This window comes from Serinus canaria, chromosome 6, assembly GCF_022539315.1.
Source record: "Serinus canaria isolate serCan28SL12 chromosome 6, serCan2020, whole genome shotgun sequence".
NCBI lineage: Eukaryota > Metazoa > Chordata > Aves > Passeriformes > Fringillidae > Serinus > Serinus canaria.
Window position 1 is genome coordinate 21,326,021 of NC_066320.1, and position 20,647 is coordinate 21,346,667.

General features: G+C 57.9%; 2 protein-coding genes across 6 annotated transcripts; one reads left to right on the forward strand and one right to left on the reverse strand.

Annotated features, from left to right (window-relative positions):
* Window positions 1–49: 49 nt before the first annotated feature.
* Window positions 50–5,221, reverse strand: UBTD1 (ubiquitin domain containing 1). Its single transcript, XM_050976084.1, has 3 exons — window positions 5,080–5,221; window positions 1,093–1,320; window positions 50–875 (listed from the first exon to the last, which is right to left on the reverse strand). The coding sequence occupies exons 1-3, from the start codon at window positions 5,147–5,149 to the stop codon at window positions 490–492; spliced, it is 684 nt and encodes a 227-aa protein (XP_050832041.1). The 5' UTR covers window positions 5,150–5,221; the 3' UTR covers window positions 50–489.
* On the forward strand, window positions 5,148–20,544 carry MMS19 (MMS19 homolog, cytosolic iron-sulfur assembly component). Of its 5 annotated transcripts, none has more exons than XM_050976072.1 (31): window positions 5,148–5,433; window positions 9,074–9,122; window positions 9,856–9,956; window positions 11,451–11,536; window positions 11,954–12,028; window positions 12,588–12,657; window positions 12,849–12,977; window positions 13,188–13,249; window positions 13,537–13,623; window positions 13,923–13,997; window positions 14,271–14,348; window positions 14,631–14,769; window positions 15,122–15,276; window positions 15,454–15,532; window positions 15,788–15,913; window positions 16,220–16,301; window positions 16,619–16,716; window positions 17,055–17,222; window positions 17,457–17,612; window positions 17,787–17,955; window positions 18,122–18,224; window positions 18,320–18,394; window positions 18,529–18,655; window positions 18,738–18,838; window positions 18,914–18,970; window positions 19,082–19,268; window positions 19,380–19,462; window positions 19,562–19,726; window positions 19,806–19,865; window positions 19,987–20,087; window positions 20,167–20,544. In XM_050976072.1, exons 1-31 carry the CDS (start codon window positions 5,148–5,150, stop codon window positions 20,192–20,194), a joined length of 3,357 nt encoding a protein of 1,118 aa, XP_050832029.1. In that variant the 3' UTR covers window positions 20,195–20,544. The 5 variants fall into 5 exon arrangements, with proteins under 5 accessions (XP_050832029.1, XP_050832031.1, XP_050832030.1 ...); XM_050976074.1 differs by having other exon boundaries at window positions 17,856–17,955; XM_050976073.1 differs by having other exon boundaries at window positions 17,085–17,222.
* Window positions 20,545–20,647: the final 103 nt, after the last annotated feature.

Below are 20,647 nucleotides of genomic sequence, written 5' to 3' on the forward strand. Positions count from 1 at the left end.
ATTCTGACATGGGAGCAGATAGAGGACAAGCACAGGGACCACCAATGGCTATGGGTTACAGCCCCCTCCAGCTTGTCCCCAAGGACAGAGGAAGGATGAAAAGGCTTTATTGATAAATACAGACTATGTACAGAGGGGAGACATCTCCACCCAGCCCAGCATCCCGCGGGTCTCCTGGCCAGGGGGAAGCCAGAGCCCAGTGGGTCACAGCCTCTCCCTGCCGGCACAGCCTGGCAGAGGAGCCCCAGCCCCAGAGACATTTGGTCTCGAACCTCCTTCAGCAAACACGGCGCCTGCCCGTGTCCCCAGCCAAGGGGAGCCACCGTGGTGGCACAGCCCCATGCAGACCTTCCTGGGGGTCACCTGTGTGGCAGCCTCAGGGGGGAGCAGGAGCAGCTCCAGGTGGGCCAGAACACAGCACAGGGAATCCCCAGAGGTGCCACTGTCCCCCAGCCCCCTGCCTTCTCCCCTCAACCAGTAGGGGGTGGCTCAGTTCCTGGGTGGAAGGGGCTGGTTGACAATCACTTGCACAACAAAATCCTTCTGGATCTTGGTCTCCTGCAGTCGTGTGCGGTCGGTGAGCAGCTTGCCTGAGAAGAACCACCGCTGCCAGGCCAGGTCAATGCCCTCCTGCGCCTGCAGCTGCTTCTTCAGCTGCCCGATGGTGTCGCTCATGCTGGCGCTGAGCCGCAGGTCCTTTCCGGTGGAGAGGCGCACCTTGAGGGTGAACTCCCGCCGGGCGTTGGATGGAGGCTCAGCCGGCTCCACCGCCTCCTCCTCGCTCCGCTCCAGGATCAGGTTGACAGGGGGTGCCAGGCAGTACACAGGCAGCTGGTACCGGTTGCCCAGCTCATCATAGCACTCTGTCAGGGACCCTGGGGACAGCAGGATAAGATGCTAAGGGTGGACATCCCCATGGACCACTCAAATGGGGACAGGGCCACCTAAAGCAGTGAGGCACAACCTGCCTTTCATGCCTTGGCTCTGGATGGCAAGTGGGAGCCCCTTTCTACTCCAGCCTGGGACCCCCATGTGCCCCGATATGGGACATTCAGCACACACCCCACCCAAACCCCCAGCGCAGACTCTCACCATGGGGCAGGGTGATGCTGGCTCCATCAAGGATGGCCTGGGCCAGGCTGTGGTCATTGGCTTCTACAGCATAGGCAGCTGCCTTCAGGGCATCCCAGATTTCCTTGCGGCCTTCAAAGGCTGGTGCTGTGTCCCAAAACTCGTCCCGCTTGCTGCGCAGCTGCCCGTCTGTCATGGGGTAGTCACTCTTCCACTTGGGACACTCCTTCTTCAGGGGCTCATTGCGGCCTGCAGACAGAGGGATACTCAGCCAAAGGACAGGGTTTCCCCTCGGGTCCTGAGCCCCTCACCTCCCCACAACCACAGGTTCTTCCTGGAGACCTCCTGCACCCCAGCAAGGGTCTGAGGGATCACCCTGTCCAGTGAACAACAGCACCCAATGTAGCCAGGGGTAGCTGGCCTAAGCAAGCCTGGCCCAAGATCCCACTGGCCCCACGGCAGTTGCTCCCCCAAGTGACACCCTTTGCCCCCAGGGGGGGACAAGGGCTCTTGCTTCCTTGCTTGGGGGACCAGCTGCTTCCCCTTAAGGTAGCCAAAAGGCCTTGGGGCCCTTTGAGGCAGCGCAGTATTTATAGCTTGGGGAATTAGCCAGGAAATAAGCTGGTGAGTCGGAACGAGAAGGGGATTACAAAGGCTGAGCTGCAGCAAAGGGGGGTCAGGACTTCACTGTCCCCTCTGCCCACCCTGGGATGACAGGGACCAGCTACAGGCAAGACAGCAGGCACACAGTATCCGGGGCATCAGGGGCACAGAGGGCATCACTGCCAGACTGCAGGTGCCCCAGCAACGGGCTGAACTGAGCTGGCTCTCCACCAAACATCCCTCCCTAGCCACATCCCCACAGACCTTCAGCAGCCAGCCCTGCCCAGGGATCTGAGCCACCCCAATGCCAGTCCCAGATCACCATGCTCTCACTACACTGGGCTGTGGCCCTGTGGGAATAGCCCTGTCCCACCAGTCCCACAGTCAGGCCGGACACGTGGGGCAGGAAGGAGTTGTTGTCACTCCCAGCTGAGCTGGGGACAATGAATGATAACAGTTCCTTCCTGTCACCCCCCCTCCCTGGGCTGGCCAGGCAGTGCCCCTCCTGTGAGAACAGGATGAGGGGAAAGTGAGGCTCCAGCTGGGCAGGAAGATGCCTGTGCTCACACAGCGACCTGCCAGGCAAGGTGATGCCACACAGCCCAGCCACTGGAGACAGCCACCACCTCCAGCTGTGGGCTGAGCCAAGTTCCCCAGACAGCTTCTCCTGAGCAAGTGTGTGCTGACACACAGCACTACATAACCTTTTTGATTGTACCAGCCCTGCCTCACCCTCCCCAAGACCACGGAGCCAGCACAGCATCTGCCTCCCAGCAAGAACCCACCTCAGGGGCCCCCAAGCGGCACAGGTGCTCAGCTACTCCAGGGCTGGGAACCGAGCAGCCCTGGCAGACAGCATCCTGCCCACATCCCTGGAGGAGCAAGGGCAGCCGGCTGCAGCCAGCGCTGCCGATTCAGCAGTCACGGTGCTGGGCCAGAGGGATTTGCAGCACCACAGGACACGGCAAGGTCAGAGGCAACACCTGCCCCAGGAGGGCAATGGAGAAGTGTCCACAGCCACCCTGAAGGACATGTCTGGGATCATGTCCCTACACTGCTATGGCCATCAGGCTGGGGCTCATATTCTCACAGCCAGGACTCCTGGCCAGCACACCCAGTCAGCATCATTCCCCCAGCTCTGCTTGCATTAAAGGGAAGAGCCTGGCCCACGAGAGGCAGCAGGTCTGGAGCTGTGGGGGTCAGCTGTGGCAGGGAGCAGGGACAGGCTGCGGCTGCCTCGTGTGTATAGACATGCCCAGCAGCCTTGCCCAGGTAGGCAGGGGCTTAAGCCTAGTCTATTTATTGCTATCACCCAGCTGGGCCTGCACCTTCTAATCACCTCCTGCTGCTCTATTCCTAGCCCCTTGTGCAACTCTCTGCGGCAGCACCACCAGACAGGTCCATCCGCTCGCTGTGCCCAGCCTTGAGCCAACAGGATCTGGCTGGCAGCCTGCTCCTCCTGCCCTGTGCCTGCAGCACCCTGCCCGTGGCTCAGCCCCCACGGTGCCCTGGTGAAGGACCCCTAGGCAGGAGGATGTGACCCAAAGGCTTCTCTGCCCCAGGCTTGCTCCCTGCATGCAGGAGCCTTAGGCAGCCCCAGCTGACAGATCCTGGAGGCCCTGGAGGAGATGTCAGCCAGAAGGCACACATCACTGCTTCCAGCAGTGCTGGCTGGTCCACTCCCAAGCCAGGCAGGGTTGGGATGCTGCATGCCACGGGCATCCTCAGCTCCTGCTGTGGTAAGCTGGCCGCATCAGGCCAGCTGTCACCTGCTGCCAGGAGTCCTCAAAGTACCCCTCCACAGGGGGTGACAACAAGCCCCAGCCAGGGCAGGAGCTGGCCAGGCAGGTGGGCTGCACCCACCCTGTGGCAGCAGAGGTGGGTCCCCACTGACGGTAGGTCCTCGTGTATTGGGACCTGCTGGCCCAGGGAAGTGTCCCTATACTGCTGGTGAGAGCGGCTGTAGCCTTGCTTCATCCCCCACCACCTGCTGAGCAGCTCCCATGGGCTGGTGGAACCAAAAGGCAGGAACCAGGCAGGGCATCTGGCATAAGGAAGGGCACCTGGCTCTCCCAGGAAGGCACATACTGAAAGAAAGCAGCTGCAGCGACTGCCAGCAGCATACCAGGAAGGGACCATGACCCATCCCAGCAGAGCAAGTGGGGATGGAGACACAGGCTCTGCAGCCAGCTGTTGCCTGGCACAGGAGGGGCTCTCACATATCCAGATGTTGAGATCTGATCCCACCCCCCATCACAGCAGCCTGAGCCCCAAGGCAATGGCCCCACATCCCAGCAAGCTGAGGGAACAGTCAGCCAGGAACCCCAGGCCTCACTGATACCCGCAAGAAGGCACTGCTGGGGGGACAAAGTGAGTCGGGGTGGGGGAGCTATCACCCCAATCCATACGACCAGGACATCCCCGGGGCAGGCTGGCACACCTGGAGCCCTACGCGGCGGGGGCGGCTGCCCACGGCACGGGCACAGCCTGGCCCGGCAGCCACGGCACCCTGCACGTGGCTGCCGGAGCGGCGAGCTCCGTCCCACGGAAAACGCCCTTCTCTCCCTCATCCCAGCTGCGGGCGAGGGCCGGGGCGTCCCGTCCCGGGCACACGCTTCCTGCCCCTCCTCTCCCGCCGCCCACTACCGCTCTGCCATAAACACGGTAATTACCGGCTGCGACGGCACCGGCCGGGGAGGCGGCAAGGGAAAGGCGTGATTCATCCTACCAGCCCACGGCTTCTCCGCCAAAACTCCGCCGTACCCATCCCCGCGGCCTCCGGGACCCTCCGCCATGGCATCACGGCGAAGCGCCTCACGGCACCCGGGTGTTCGGCTACCGGTAACTCCGGGGGGCCGCGGGGCTGCACCAGCCCCGCCGCCGCTCTCCGGACCGGCACAGCCGCTCTCTGCCCTGGCCGCACCTCCCGAAGTCCCGGAGCAGCGCGGACGCGGTCGCGCCCGCCGGCAGCCGCCAGGTGTACGGGACAGCACGGAGCGCGAGCAGGCAGGACCCTGCCGTGCGGGGGGCACGCTGCTGAGCCCAGACCGGGGGCATCCGCCACCCTGCAGTCCTCCCAGGACAGCACTTCCCGGGAGGAGCCGGGAACTGGCAGGGCTCGGCTGGACGCGCAGCCCTCACCACGCAGAGCCTCTGGGGCACCGGGACAGGACCCACGGTTCCTGTCCGCCCCCGAGGCCCCGCACCGAACCAGGATCCCCGGGGTCCTGGAACCCCGAGGGCACAGAGCAGCTTCTGGGGTTGTGCGAGGGGGGAGTTGTCCCATGGCGAACTGCGCCTCTCCGGTGCCCACGTTCCTCCCGCGCCACCCCCAGGGGGACACGGGACCCCCCCGCGCAGTGCCCGCGATCGCGGGAGTGCCCAGCCCGGACGACCCCCGCTCACCTGCTCGCTTGCGGGTGTTGCCGCCGGCGGCGGGCCGCTCCCGGCGCTGCCGCCCCACGCAGCCGCCCATGGCGGGGCCGACCGGCGGTGCTCGGCATCGGGGCCGCGCCGGCTCCGCGATGCGCCCGCCCGTGCGCGCGGGGCCCGGTGTGCGCGCGGGGCAGCCCCGCCCCCGGGCTCACGTGACCGCCGGCACCGCCCCCGCGCACGCGCAGGCGAGAGGGGGAGGCCGGGCCTCGGCCCTGGGCGCGGGTGTCATGGCGGCGGCCGGGGCCGGGGCGGAGGCTCTCACCGCCTCCGTCCGGGACTTTGTGTCCGGGCAGCAGGACGGCCGTGCCGCGGAGGTGGCGGCAGGTACCGCGCGGGGGCGGGGCTGGGCGTGGGCTCGGCGGCGGGGCCGGACTGGGCTGGGCCTGGGACGGGCGTGGGCACGGGCGGGTCGTGGCGGTGTGGGGAGGGGTTTGGGAGGAAGCGTGGGGCTGCGCTGGGCAGGGTGGGGTGGGGTGTGGAGTGGAGTGGAGTGGGGTGGGGTGGGGTGGGGTGTGGAGGCGCGGAACAGAGCGTGTCTGTGGGTTGTGAGGCTGCCATGCGGGCAGGGCACGTGGGAATGGGGAGGGTAGGGCCTGCAGCTCGGAGCTGCCGAGTAGGTGTGCGGTAGGAGAGGGACAGCCGCGAGGGTCAGGGGCTCCAGGAGCGAGGCACATGTGGGTGGCAGAGAAATCGACAGTGGGACGAGAGCTCATGGTCTTGCTGAGGGACCGTGGGAGGTGACAGTTGCAAGCTACCCTTACTGTGGTTTCTCTCCCTTTCCTAGCAAGATTTTGGCATTTGCTTTCCTCGGATAATTTATCCTTCTCCTTGGAACAGCAATTGGGTGACTTTGTTGCATTAGGGAAGTTACAGCTTCAGGAATGTGGCTAAGGATAAGGTGGTATTTTTGTGTGTGTAGGCAGTGGATTCAGCATGTTTCGGGAAGGAGCTCAGAGAGCCTAGAAGGGCTATCTGTGTACGTTACATTACACAGACAGGTACCTTCTAGACCTTTCCCAAGGCCTGATGGCTTGTGAAGTGCTATGTATTGTCTTGGTGATGAGATGAGGTGGCAAAAAAGGAGGGTAATCCAATGGACCATGTAACACAGAGTGAAGAAAATGCCAAGGAAATTTGGAGGAATTCACTAAACTATGTGACATTCCAGGTGGGTTGCAGAAGGGTTACACAGTCTCTGACATATTTGGGATATACCTGGGGAAGGATAACCTTACAACTGCGGTTGTCCCCTGATGTCGAGTTACAGAAGTGCCTGGAGAAAGCTTTGTCTCTTGTAAGATATACAAAGAGAATTGCTCCCCTCTTGCTCCTCCCAGCTCTTTTAAGCCGTGTCGCTCTTGTGACAACCCGACCTTCACAAACAGTGGGGCTGGCAGGTGTCCTTGAGCCCTTCTGAGCTCATACAGAACCACACATCAGAAAGGATTAAATTGCATTGTGTATCCTTGAGCAAAAGGATAGGGAGGACTTTTCTAAGCTCATGGCCATTGTTCAATTGCTGTAACAAACACATTGAGCTTCAGCAGTTTGTTGCTAAGGACTAAAATGAGCATAACTTGGTAAGTGGCCTGAAGGCCTTGGTGCTGTCACAGGCAGGTTGGGCTGCATGGGTCAGTGGGTGGCTGAATTCATCTTAAAAAATGGGGAGAGAAGGATACTGCTATTACAGAATCCATTACACTTTTCCTGTGAATGTTCTGCTCACATTTTGAAGGTGTGGGGGAAAGAAGAATGGAAGTCCTCCAGAAGCGAGTAATACCTAGAAGGACACTGAAAGGGGGAGAGACCTGTTAGGAAAGAGAGCAGCTTGGTTCAGAGTAGCAATCCAGCACAGGATGAATGCCTTCCTTCTGTTAAGTCTCTAGGAGCTACAGGAATGCCAGAATAGCAAGGCAGCCCCTCCTGGTAAAGGGATTCAAGGTGCCTAATTAACCTTGGGGCATATGTGCTGCTGCCAGATGTGGAGGCAGCAGTTTCAGGGCTCACCACTGTGCCTGCTGTGCTGATGAGGCAGGTCCAATGAGCTGTGCTAGCACTCACACTGCAGCCTGTGCAGCGCTGGCCACAGGCACACCACACTCACGGGCTGTGCCAGGGAGGGGTGGCCATACCGTGTGAGGCAAAGCTGGTCACACCTGGGTCCCTGAGAGCAGAGGGAGCTCCCTTGCTGAGCTGAGCAAAGGAGCTGCTGACCTCAGGGTGCATCAGTACCTGACTGTGGTTTGGCCATCACACTGCAGCTCTTTCCTGTTGAGTAGGGAACCAGAAGCTTTGTCTAGAGCTGCTTTCAGTCTCTGCAGACACAGAGAGGCAGAGCACCTGGCCAGAGAGATGGCATTTGTCTCAGACTTTTTCTGTGATGGTGCAGGGGCACAAGGGCTCTTCATGAGCTTACAGAGCAAGATATTGGGATGCTGGATGTGGAGGGGCCATCCAAGCTCTCTCTGTAGCCCACTCTGCTTTGGCTGGTGTAAAGCATCTGCTTGCTGTTTCACTGTTGTTTTTCTGCAGGAAATTTTGCCAGCACGTCATGGCTGTCTGTGGGCGCCCCCTTTTCAGTCTGTGCCCGTCAATTCTGAGATCTGCTGGGCTCCTTTTCCACACAGCTCCCCTTATCTGTTCTGTTTCTTAGTTCAGGCTCCCTCTCCCTGCTGCGCCAGGCAGGATTGAAAGCTTTGTCTCTGGAGTCAGGACTGCCTGCTGTCAGAACACACTGTCAGAAAACACTGTCATCCCATTCCTAGAGACAGCTCTATGATGAACAGTGTGTCTTAATACTGGAATTAGCTGCTTAGGAAGAGACAGTAAAGGCTTGCAGCAGCAGGAGACACTAGCTGGAACAAGGCCTGGGAAAGCCCATCATGAAGCCTTTGGGCTTCTGAGAGGGTGAGTGCCCTGTCAGTTGTGTAGGTTCAGCAGGGCAGAGAGGTGAGCAGGTCCCTCCAGAGTGCCCAAAAGTGCCCCTGGGCAAAAACATTGAGTCTCAGTGACTGCCAGATGATTTGGGGTTTTTTATGCAGGAATGCTGTTTTGTCCAGGCAGAAAGTGAGGGGTGCTACTTGTTTTTCAGCAATGTCACTTGACACCTGACTGCAGGTTAGGGGTCTGAAGGGAAGGCAGTCCCTTGCCTGCCAGCATATGTCTGAGCAGAGGGTGTACACAGAGCTTTCCTTCCGGGGAGGTGCCACATTGGCAGTGGGTGGCAGGAATGGAGAACCTGTCCTTCTGCCAAGGTTCTTGTAAGGTGCAGCAAGCAGGTCCTTACCAAAGCCTCCCTAGGAGTGACTCTTTCCCCCAGTTGAATTGCAAGAGTACAGAGGCCATAGGTGAATGAAGCAACCTGGCAAGGAATCTGAGTCAGAGTTGGAAATAGACTCCAGGAATCCCAGCATTTTATCTTCCTCTGACCACAAAACTGCCTTTCTCTGTGACCTCCATCTTGGAAGGAGTTAGTGCAGGTCTTGCACAGCATGGAGGTGATGGAGCCAAGGTGGGAAGCTGAGTGATCACATGTGTCTGGGCTGCTCGTTCAGACGGTTCTCCCTGAGGAAGCACCTGGAGAGCTGCCCTCTGTCTCCTCACAACATGCTCACGTTAGAAAAGGGGGTTTTAGTATGTCAGAGAAGTGGAACACAGCAAGAATGTGTATGTGTGGTTCTCTTTGGAGCCACACATACAGCCATGCTGCAGGGAGAGGGGTGAGGCAAAGTGCAGGCAACTTCTCCTCTGGCTGTCTTCTCTCAGCTCTCAGTCTCAGAGGTGTTTGCAGGCAGGGCTGGAGGCAGCCCCACCAGTTGAGTACACATGGCTCCTTTGGTGCTTGGTGAGGAGTCAGCACTGACTGGCCATTCCCAGTGCAGTGCTGGGATGTGTCCCAGCACCCATCTCCAGTAACATGCCTGCATGATCTTTCTTGTTCACTCTCTTTACCTCCTTTCTCCAGGGGTGAAGGATGGAAGGTGGACAGTGCTGCAGCTTGTGGAAGCCCTTGGGTAAGAAAAGCCTTATGCAAGTTATACATAGGGTAAGGGCCTTGCAGGGGACATTCCCACAAGGAAGCATAGTGAGAAGGACAAGTGTGCTCATCCAGGATGAGCTTCAGCACTGGTTGACACATTGGAGTGGACAGGATGTTGTCTGCTCACAACATGAGGCTTGAGCAGTGCTTTGCCCTCCCTGGATGTGGGAGCTCTTTGGGAAAGAGCAAGGCCGGAGCAGCTCCTGATGCTCTCCCAGGACAGAGGAGAGATGTTGTGGCAGGCAGCATGCTGCAGGGCACTTTTCAGTTGGGGCTGTCCTCACAGGAGCTGCCTGAGAACACAGCTGCACAATACCATGTCACAAGTTAGCTGGCACTCAGCTTCTGCTTTTGTCTCCAAACTGTAATGGCCCAGGCTCATTTCTCCCAAGCTGGGGGCTGGATGTGCCTCACTGTAAGAGACTTTATCCTTTTTGACCCTTGTGATCCTGGAAGCGTGGTGCAAGAGCAATTTCTTTGGTCTGACTTGAGAACTTGGATTTCTTTCTGCATGGTTCTGGGCTGAGTGCACACATGCAGTACAGATAGGGGGAGAGGAGTCTGTTTCCACTCTGCCAGCAAGTCAGGCATGGTTGGGCCCACAGAGGGGGCTCACTCTTTGGTTTTGTGCTTGCTCAGAATGTGCTTCCTGCTTGGTTGTACCTGCTCATAACAGGTTTCTTGGGCTTTCTCCCCTCTTGGCCTAGGTTTTGCCTGGAGAACACAGATCCTCGGACACGAGGGCGAGGTATCCAGCTGTTGTCACAAGTCCTGCTCCAGTGTTACTCCGTGCTCCAGGAGAAGGAAGGTAAGGGCTTTTTTGGCCCTTGAGTGTCTGGCTGGGGACAAAGCCTCTGCCATTAAAATGTCTGTCCTGCAATTGGCAAAGGGATTGATTTAATACTGTGACAACGTTGTACATGTCTCTAAGAGTCAAAGTCCAAAGTCCATGAAGCTCTGTGCTGCAGCCTTTTTGCCAAACTCACCACACAATTCAGGTCACTGTCTGAATACACCAAATTGCTGGACAGCTGGGGCCCCTGACAGTGTGTGGGTGTTGCACACCAAGGTGTGCTCAGCGCCACGTGGGACATATTGGGGATACATCTGTATGTCAGAATCCTTGGGTGGTGACTCAGAGCAGGAAGACTGTCCTTCACACACCAAGTCACACTGCAGCCCTGCAGCCTGACCAGGTTAACTCAGAAGGAACCCTGGGGCCTGGGGAGGAGTGGAGATCAGTGTAAGGATGAGAATGGACTGGGGGACCGGGGTGGGGAGGGGAAGATGCCCTGTTCATGGAGGCAAAGAGAAGGTCTGCCTCTGTTAAATGCCCCATAGCAGCTGGCTGGCACCAGGGAAAGCCAGTAAGTGCTAACAAGCTTTGGCTTGCAGGCCTTGCAAACGGGAAGCTGAACTTATGCCAGCAGGCTGGCTAGACAGGGGGCCTAGCTAGTAAGTAAGGTGGAGGAAGTGGAGGATGGACGTAAAATATGCTTAGTCCTTGGAATTTGGCTCTCTTTGGCTGGAGCCAGGCAGGGCTGAGAGCAGATGTGCATAGAACCTTATCTATTGCAGTAGCCGGAGACAGGTATGATGACTGATGGGAACTGGGGTGCTCTGGAGGGGCAGCCAGAGGTGGGGAGGTTCAGTGGGGATACTTGAAGGAGAAAAGAGACTCAGGGCAATTGAGCAAGGGGAGTGAGCTGTGTTAGAGCCTCGTGTCCCTGCTCACGCAGGTAATTTCTCAAGTGCTGTGTCAGGCTGCCTCCTGGGGGGCTGAGTTTCTGCAGCAGCTGTGGGCACAGGATGCTGCTAGCCGGCTCTTCCAGTCTGCTTCCTGCTACCACTCCCCAGAGCTGGGGTGTGCAGGCGCCCGTGGCCGTGACTCAGGGGCCAGGAACGTGTTGTGGAGCCAAGATGGAGGAAGCCAGAACTCCTGCCCCAGCTCTGTACCCCACCCCATGACATCCTCCAGCCTCCGCTGAGCAGACTGCCACTCTACTGCTGGTGTCTGCATCCACGTGTCTGAACAGGCCAGGACAAATGCCTCTTGGGTGGCTGCTGCCCTGCTGCAGCAGCCAGAGGTGGCTGCTGCCCTGCTGCAGTTAGGCGTGGGCTGCTTACAAGAAGAGGGCAAAGGTGTTGGAGCTAGGTGGGTGCACCCAACAGCAGCAGTTTGTCCCATTCACCAGTGCAAGATGTGCTCACTCTTAATCCATCAGCTTGTGGTTGAGCTGGGGCCAGCACCCAGCAGCTGTGTTTCCTAGGGCTAACACACACCGGTGTCTGTTTCTGACAGTGCTGCATCTGGTCCTGTTCTATGAGAGCCGGCTGCAAGATAATCACCTGGTGATTCCCTCGGTGCTCCAGGGACTCCGGGCACTGGTGAGCTCACACCCCCAGCCCACAGTGCTGGGATGCATTCCCCAGCAGTGTTAGGGAGGTGCAACACCTGGGTATGGGTTGGAGCACTGTGTTGAGCAGGGCCTGGCTGGGCTGTCAGCCCATCTGGCAACATTGCCCTGTCTCCTCTCTTCTGCTGTGCCTCTTGTGGAAGAGCTGGGAACAGGAGACTGCCTTGATTTCTTGCCCTGTGGTGGGTACTGGGGCAAGGATTCCCTGTCCACCCTGGGGAGTAGCACAGATGATGGGCATCTTATCCTGTTCTGTCTGGGGAAGGAGTGCTGAGCTCTCCCTCTTGTGGAAGAGGATCCTGAAGGCAGCAGCTGCATAGAGACAGGAGCTCCATTATGTGGCTGCCATCATGGTATTCTATTCTTGCTTTTCTCTTCCCGTCCCCAGAGCATGTGTGAAGTGCTGTCCCCAGGGCTAGCAGTGTCTGTGCTCAAAGCCATCTTCCAGGAGGTACATGTGCAGGTGAGCAATGTGATTTCCTATCCTCCTGTCCTTGATCTCTGCTCACTGTGTTTCTGGGAGTGGCCTACTGCCCCAAGGACTGGCCACATTCAGCACAGTGCAGTGCTTCTGCAGAGCTCAGAGACAGCTTGGATCACTGCAAGAGAGACTGTGAGAGACAGACAGCAGCCAAGAATCCTGTTTGGCCCTTGTCCTCTCTTTTCTCAGCCCTAGAGGAATTATTTCCTTTTGCTCCATTCTCTGTGTTTAAGTGCCCCCAGTCCAGTTCTCCTCACGTATAAGATTGTTTTTGCTGGCAGTGCCTTGGGCAGCATGTGTGGCCCTGGTGTGACTGATAGTGCATTCATGCAGTGATGGGCAGAGTCACATTCATGTGCCATTGCATAGGCATGTGCACACTTTGCATGTGTGGGTTAAATGGGATCTCTGTGCAAGGAAGCAGAAGCTGAGGTGCTGGGGGTCCTGCTCTCTCTCAAGGGCATGTGTTGCCCGTGGGGTAGTGGGTAGCTGTGCTGCTGTGTGTAGAGCATGGTTTTAATTAGTCTGCTCCTCCCTTCAGTCCTTGCTGCAGCTGGACCGCCACACAGTCTACAGCATCATCACCAACTTCATGAGCACCAGGGAGGAAGGTGAGGGGGGAGATGCCAGAACCACTCTGGGACTGTTGAGGTTGGGAATTGACTCACTTTCTCCTTCTCCAAGGGCTCTGTGGCTCTGCCTGGGAGACCTGTGGACTGTGGGGCTGGGACAACTTGGCTGATTTAATGCCGTGTTGTAAGGTCTGCTGTCCTGCACCTGCTCACGCTCCTTCTTTCTGCAGAGCTGAAAGGCCTGGGTGCCAACTTCACATTCGGCTTCATCCAGGTCATGGATGGGGAGAAGGATCCCCGCAATCTGCTGGTGGCCTTCCAGATTGTGCATGATCTCATTGTCAAGGACTATGCCCTGGGTGAGCCTAAACCTGCCATGCAGAGCTAACTGGAAACATATCCCTTTTCTTGGAGCTGTTGGAGGGATGGCTCTTGTGTCTGACCAGGAATGGGGTGGTCCCTAACATGGTTTAAAAGCTGCAGAGCCAGCCTATCATGGGTGCTGAACAGAGCTGCTGTGCCTTTTTTGCCCAGTATCTTTGCTCACCCCCTCTCTCCTCTGTCTGCAGGTCCCTTTGTAGAGGAGCTGTTTGAAGTTACATCCTGCTACTTCCCTGTTGATTTTACTCCGGTGAGTGAGTCTGCCATGTGCCACCGCCTATTCTTTATTTCTTTCTGGTGTTTTCTTAGGGGGTTGTAGCCCCTCCAGGGAATGGGATGAGAGGGTGGCCAAGGGTCTTGGCTGGGCAGTATTCAGCTGTGAACTGTAGTACCCAAGCTGACAGGCTGGTGCCAAGCTAGCTGCGGTGACTGCCGCTGCTGCTGCCTTGCTGGAGATGAAGTGATGCAGCCTCAGCTGATGGCTGGGTTGGGATGTTTCCTCAATGGTGGGTGACCTGCTCTCTGCTTCCTTTCCAGCCCCCCAATGATCCTCATGGCATCCAGAGGGAAGACCTGATCTTGAGCCTCCGGGCCGTACTGGCCTCCACAACCCAGTTTGCTGAGGTACAAAGCTCCTTGGGGATTCCTGAGCGCCTCACTGTTCCCTTAGCACAGGCTGCCTTTCATAGTGCTGCAGCTCCTGCTGTGACTCTCTAGGACGGGAAAAACTGGGACCAGGAGCTTGCATTTGGGCAGCCCTGTTTCCTGCTGGGGCTGGTCATGGGGAGGGTGACTGACACCCTGGGAAGGGGCTGCCTATTGCAGGTACTCCTTCACCTCTGCTCTCCTGGCAGAGGCTGAACTTTCAGCCTTTCAGGGCCACGGACAAGGGATGGGCTGAATTCAAGTGTTTCTCTCTGCAGTTCCTTCTCCCTCTGCTTATTGAGAAGTTGGACTCAGAACTGCAAAGTGCCAAGCTTGACTCACTGCAGACTCTGGTAAGGAGAGATCCCCTACTCCCTTCAGCTTATAGCTGATCTGTGGCAGTAGCAGCTGCCAGCCACTTCTGAGCCCTTCTTCTGCCAGCCAGAGACTCTCCCTTGCAAAGCCACAATTTCCAGAGTCCTGGTTTGGCCTGCATCACTCTTTCCTGTTTTTCTTGAGTGATTTGTGCAGCTCAGCATAAGCCTGCCAAGATGAACAGTGTCCCAGCAACATGTCCTCCTGGTACTGGCTTCTCTGTGATGCTTTCTCCTGGCTCCCTCTTGCAGACTGCCTGCTGTGCCATCTATGGGCAGAAGGAGCTGCAGGAATTCCTTCCCAGCCTCTGGTCATCCCTGCGCAGAGAGGTGAGTGCTGTAGGGCTCCACCTGGCTGAGCAGGAATTCTCAACCAGACTGGGTTGGCCCCATATCTCCCAGCAGTCGCACCTGTGACCTTGGACTGCTGCAGCTGAAAAGTGGAGGGGACAGACCAGCCCTGTCAGCATGTCCATGTGGCTTGAATGTGCCATGCTGAATGTTCAAATCACGTGGGAAGTGAGGCAGGAGCCTGAGCCCTGCATTGGGAGCCTGAAGCCTGTGGTTGTTGTTGGCAGTGGAGTTCAGCTCATCCTTTGGCCTGTCCTGCAGGTCTTCCAGACAGCAAGCGAGAAGATTGAGACGGAATGCCTGACTGCTCTGCGTGCTCTCTCTGCCTGCCTCTCCCGCTCCGTGCTCAGCTCTGATTCTGAGGATCTGCTGGATTCTTTCCTCAACAGCATCCTGCAAGGTAGCTAACAGAGACCTGCCCCATGTAGCCAGGCCTGAAAGCATCCTCCTAGGTAGAGATCTGCCTTCCTCTTCTCTTTCAAGCCTCTTTTCTTTCTAGTCATCACAGCAACATTTGGCTTCTCCAAGGTAATTGGCTGCAGGAAGGGAGGACAAGGGGATTGAGCTGCTTCCATCTCTGCTGGAACTGCACTCTGTGCGCTTGGAGCTGTGGGAAGCTGCTCAGCTGGGGAGGCTGTGCTGCAGCTCAGAGCTGCGCCCTAGCAGCACGTCCCAGCCTGCTATCAGCTGTGTCCCTGCACGCGAGGCAGAGGAGCTCTGCGCCGGTGCAGCTGACGCCCAGCCTATCTCAGATTGCAGGCACCATCTGTGCGAGCCCGACATGAAGCTGGTGTGGCCCAGTGCCAAACTCCTGCAGGCAGCAGCGGGCGCCTCCCTCCGCACCTATTACTGCATCACCCACAGCGTCCTGCCCCTGCTGCTGGAGCAGTACACCAAGCACACGCAGGTGAGAGGCACCCACTGGCTCCACAGGGCCTGGGGCCATCAGGGTGTCTAAGAGGATGTCCTTCCCTGGCTGTGGTAGAGATCCCATGGGCACCCTGTGGCCTCGCAGGGTTGGGCTGAGGTGCACCTCTGTCCCAGCAGTGACGGTGATCTGGGTTATACCTTTGTGTCCCTGCAGAGCAGCCAGAGGAGGACAATCCTGGAAATGCTGCTAGGCTTCCTGGAGTTGCAGCAGAAGTGGGGACATGTGGAAGAAGGTGAGGGTGGCTGGTCCCTCTGGAGGCATCTGCGTCCCAAGGGCTGCTGGCTCTGACCTCACTTTCCTGTATACTGACATACAAGGAAAACTCACTGGTCAGTGTGGCTGCATGTGTGAGCCCCTGCCATGTCCCAGGGACCCTGCATGATTGGGTATCAAAAGTAGCACCCCAGAAAGGATCTATCAAGTGCTGTGATGGTGGCTGTGTGGTGACAGCCAGACACTGACAGTGATTCCATGCCACTCTCTCCAGATGAGAGCACTCTGCTGTCACACCAAGCCCCGGTTTGTTCTGTGGTGTTCTCGGCGCTGGTGGATCCCAGTGTGCAGCTGCAACTGGTTGGGATCAAGGCACTGACTGTCCTGGGCTCCCTGCAAGGTTGGTGTCTTTTTTCTCTTGCAACAGAGGGAGGTGTCACTGTGTTCTGAAAAACGGTGGCTGCTGGGACATCTTGCCTGCTAGCTGTAAGTGCACAGGAGTAGCAGCAGCATGTTCTACCCAAGCCATGAGCTCCAGGGACATTTGGTCTCTCTCTTGCCTGTTTGTGCTGGGCACCTTTTATCTCTGGCATTTGGTGTGCTGCTGCACTGCTGCTGGCCTGGATGAAGCAGAAGGATCCTGTCCAGCGCACCAGCATCTTTGCCTTTGGCCAAGGGTAGGATTCCTCTATGGCTCTTGTTCCAGGCTTCCTGTCTTCCTCTGATCTGGAGCTCGTTGTGGATCACCTCATCCATCTTGCTCTGCATGAGGAGGATTCCCAGAGCAGGTGAGGGGAGGGCTGGCATCACCACACTCTGGGAGGAGGAACAAAGACTGGCTTTGCTGTAGTCTGAGGGAAGGCACAGGAACTCTGAACAAGAAGACTACATGGAATAAACCAGACAATTCATGGGCTGGAAATAAGAAAGTTGAGCCTGTCAAAGCAGGGGTTCTGCTCTGCCTACTTGAGGGGTGAAAAAGGCAAGTTGCTGAGAAATGGGGTTCTGGAGACACCTTCTGGCCAGGTTTGTGCAGCTAGTGTACAAGCAGCCCAGGATTTGCAGTCCTTGCATCACCTTTTTCATTCTCTTTTCCCCCTGGCAGTGAAGCAGCGATGGAGGCAGCTGGTTCCTTGGCCCCCACCTACCCAAAAGTTTTCTCTGGACACATGGTACCCAGGCTTGAAGAGAAGCTGCAGTCAGGTAGGGCTGGGAAAGGAGTGGTGACTGGTTTTGGGGTAAAGCCTTTTCTATCCCCATTGGGCTCCTGCCAGGCAGTGGGACTGTGTTACATGATGTAGGTCAGTGGGTGTCCTTGGGGTTTCCCAGCACAGGCACTGTGTGCTGGCACAGGGAAGGCTGTGGCTGGTCTGGGAGCCAGCCTGTGTGGGGCCAAGGTCACCCTTGTGGGAAGGAGCTGCCCAGCTGCAGAGCAGGCAGAGTGCCTTGAGCCTGGCATGGGCTGGGTCTGCTGTGCTGCTTCACCCCATCCACCCTGGCAGGGTCTGGGCCCTGACTGTCCTTGGGTGGGGTGTCCCCAGGTCCCCCTCTGAGGTGTGTTTCCTCTTCAGAGCGGGAGGAGAGCTACCACAAGCGCCACTCCTTGCAGCAGCGCTGCTTGCAGGCCCTGGCAGCTGTGTCCACCCACACAAGCATTGTGAAGGAGACTGTCCCCATCCTGCTACAGCATCTCCAGAAGGTGCAGAAAGGTAATGGAGCTCCTGCAGGCAGCTCCACAGAGCATGTCTGGGCAGGAGCTTCCTCTGTAACTGGTGATGGCTGGGAGAGAGCTGGAATGGCACTAGTACAAGGAATCCATACCTGGGCTGTGAATCCCACTGGTGGAGTGGGAGTCAGAAGAGCTGCATTGTCCTAGGATCCTGGTGCAGATCAGGGGGCTAGGTGTTGAGGCTGTTTGACCTGGTGTTGACTGTGCCCTGCAGGAACTGAGGCCAAGAACACCCAAGATGTGATCTCTGTGTGCCAGAGCCTGCACCATGTGGCACTGCAGTGCCAACAGGATGCTGAGGGCTGCTGGTACTTCCACCAGACAGTGGTGCCATGCCTGCTGGCCATGGCTGTGCAGGCAGCCATGCCAGGTAAGTGCAGGGCTGGAGTCAGAGAGGGGAGAACAGACTCCCGGGCTCTCAGGGGTCTCTGATCCTGCAGTCAGTGCCACTGCTGATGCCTTTTGGCACCCATGGCTGTCAAGAGTGGGCTTCACTGCTCCCTGCCCTTGTCCCAGAGCCCTGCCCACTCTGGTGTGTGTTCAGGGGGCTGTGCCTGCCTCCTCCTTCTGAACAGCAGGCTCCAGCAAGTTCCATTCCTCCCACTACCTGCAGAGAGCACCCATACACTGCCAGGCAAGGCACTGCTGGAGGAAGATGTGCTGGCTGCCATGATTCCAGTCATCAGTGCTGCCACCACTCACCTGAGCCCTGAGTGAGTGAAGTTGGGGCAGACAGCTGGGTGCTCCATCCTGGGGAAGGAGCAGGCTGCATGCCCCCTGCTGCTGTCTGTACAGGGTGACCCTGTGCCTCCTGGGAGGTCTCTGGTGACCCTTCCAGAGCAGCACACTACAATGTCACACTACAATGTCTTTTCCTAGGCTGGCTGCCCAGAGTGTGTCTCACGTGGTGCCCCTCTTTCTGGATGGAGACGTCTCCTTCCTACCCCAAAACAGTTTTCCCTGCTCTTTCCAGCCTTTCGGGGTATGTTTGATTTGGGCGGGAGCACCAGAACGAGGATGTTGGCACAGGCTGGCAGCAAGGACTGTGATGACATGGACACTGTTCGTCCCTTGCAGGATGGGGAGTGCTTGGAGGCACAGAGACGCCTGGTTGCCCTCCTCATGGCCTTTGTCTGCTCCTTGCCCCGCGATGTACGTTTATGGGGAGCAGCAGGGAGAGGAGCCCTGCCCAAGCACCCTCCAGCCTCTGTCCACACCAAGCTCCATGGACAGACAGAGGGCGCAGCTGCAGCCCTGGGCCATAACATGTTCTGCGTCTCTTCCAGGTGGCAATCCCTCAGCAGGAATGGCTGCTCCAGGAGCTGCTGGCATTGAGCTGTTCCTGCAACTGTCCCTTCACGGCCACCACAGCTGCCAAGTGCTTTGCAGGGCTGGTGAACAAGCACCCAGCAGGTAAGGGGGCTGGGGCAGATGCCAGGTGTTCCTGCCTACTGCTGACAGGAGGAATGGCTCAGCTTGTCTCTTCCATCCCCAGGGCAGCAGCTGGATGAAATCCTGCAGCTTGCAGTGAACAGGATGGAGCCCAGCCTTGCAGAGGGGCCCCGCCGAATGCAAGCACTCACCCTGCTGCTCTGGGTAGGGCCTGTCCTGGATGAATGGGAGAGGGGGGCTGGGGGATCCAGCCTGGCACTGACTGTTCTACCTGCACAGGTCACCAAAGCCCTGGTGCTGCGCTACCACCCCCTGAGTTCTTGCCTGACAGACAAGGTAGGTGGTAGTGGGGCTGGGTGACCTCTAAGAAACCTGCCTTGCTCCCCCTTGGCTGGCTGGGTACCCCCAGGAGCAGGGCACTGTGTCTCAGGGTTTTCTCCTTCTCAGCTGCTAGGCCTGCTGGGTGACACAGAGCTGGGCCCTGCCACAGCCGATGGCTTCTCCTTGCTCATGGCCGAGTCCCCAGACGTGCTGCACAAGGGCTGCCATGCTGACGTGCGCATCATGTTCCGCCAGCGCTTCTTCACTGACAATGTCCCCAAGCTGGTGCGAGGCTTCCATGGGGCTGGCCCCGGTGAGTGGCCACCCCAGCCCAGCCTCACCACTCTTGACCCTTTAACCAGGGGACCTGAGCCACCATCTCCTCCTTCTGCAGGCTGCTTGTAACCATCTCTGCTCTCCACAGATGTGAAGGCCAATTACCTGAAGGGCCTGTCCCATGTGCTCAATTACCTCCCCAAACCTGTGCTGGTGACAGAGCTGCCCACGGTAAGAGCCAGCCTGGGGGGCAGACAGGGTGAGCTGTGATATTGTGGAGTGCATGGTTTGGGGTTACTCATGACTCCTGTGTTCTTCCTCACTCTGCAGTTGCTTTCCCTCCTGCTTGAGGCCTTGTCCTGCTCAGATCGTGTAGTACAGCTCTCCACACTGAGCTGCCTCCACCCACTGCTGCTCGAAGCTCCCCAGATCATGAGTCTGCATGTCGACACACTGGTCACCAAGTTCCTCAACCTCACCTCCAGCCCCACCATGGTGCGTTTAGCCCCTCCTTCCTCCCTGCTATGCCCCTCTCTCCTGCCCCTTGTGCTGCCCTCATCCCTGTCTGTTCCAGGCTGTCCGCATCGCCGCCCTGCGCTGTGCCCATGCCCTTACCAGTCTGCCCACAACAGTGGTAAGTGCCTCTGCAGCACCCTGCCGCCTGCTCCTGCGTGTAGAGGGGCAAGGGGCTCCCAAACCTCCTGGGGGGCAGCCAGCATCCATTTCTCTCTCAAAGAGCCCTTTCTGTCCTACAGCTACTCCCATACAAGGGCCGAGTTATCCGAGCACTGGCCAAGCCTTTGGATGACAAAAAGAGGCTGGTGCGGAAAGAAGCAGTGGCAGCACGTGGAGAATGGTGAGTGTGTGGAAGTAGCTGCTGAGGGTGTGCCAGCATGCAGGGGATGTGGCTGATGGCACCATCTCTGTCCCTGCAGGTTCCTGCTTGGGAGCCCAGGCAGGTGAGCACTCTGTGTCCCCTCCCTGTGCTGACCAATAGTCTGACCAGCGCCTCGCTAAGCCACCAAGTCATCCGACCAAATGCCACGGACCCTCTGGATCGTCAGAGCCCAGGACTGCTCCGAGTGCTAGGGCTGGAGCGTGCAGGACAGCAGACAGCACCCCTCACTGCACTCCCTTCCCAGCATCCACAGCAGGGAAGGAGCTATGCTGCTTGTGGCTTGCCCACCCTCTACTGCAGCCAGGGACAGTGATGGACAGCCCCTGCCACATGTGAGTGGAGAGGACAGGTCTGTGCACACGTGTGGTGTGTGACAACCCATGTACCAGAAGAATAAATATATCTGTTTTGATAATGCTCTGAGGGTTTCCATGCAGCTCAGGCTGGGTCCTCAGTGCTCTTCTGTCTGTTCAGCTGCTTAAGATACTGTGGGTTATAGATTCTTCCTCCTCTTTTAA

What these genes read in the sequence shown, in the direction of transcription:
- MMS19 (XM_050976072.1), top strand. Translation starts at nt 5,148, where the DNA reads ATGGCGGGGCCGACCGGCGGTGCTCGGCATCGGGGCCGCGCCGGCTCC. An exon ending in CTTCCATGGGGCTGGCCCCG is followed by an intron (nt 19,269 to 19,379) that starts GTGAGTGGCCAC and finishes TGCTCTCCACAG; the next exon opens with ATGTGAAGGCCAATTACCTG. An exon ending in TGGTGACAGAGCTGCCCACG is followed by an intron (nt 19,463 to 19,561) that starts GTAAGAGCCAGC and finishes CTCACTCTGCAG; the next exon opens with TTGCTTTCCCTCCTGCTTGA.
- UBTD1 (XM_050976084.1), bottom strand. Translation starts at nt 5,149, where the DNA reads ATGGGCGGCTGCGTGGGGCGGCAGCGCCGGGAGCGGCCCGCCGCCGGC. An exon ending in CAACACCCGCAAGCGAGCAG is followed by an intron (nt 1,321 to 5,079) that starts GTGAGCGGGGGT and finishes CTCTGTCTGCAG; the next exon opens with GCCGCAATGAGCCCCTGAAG. An exon ending in CAGCATCACCCTGCCCCATG is followed by an intron (nt 876 to 1,092) that starts GTGAGAGTCTGC and finishes TGCTGTCCCCAG; the next exon opens with GGTCCCTGACAGAGTGCTAT.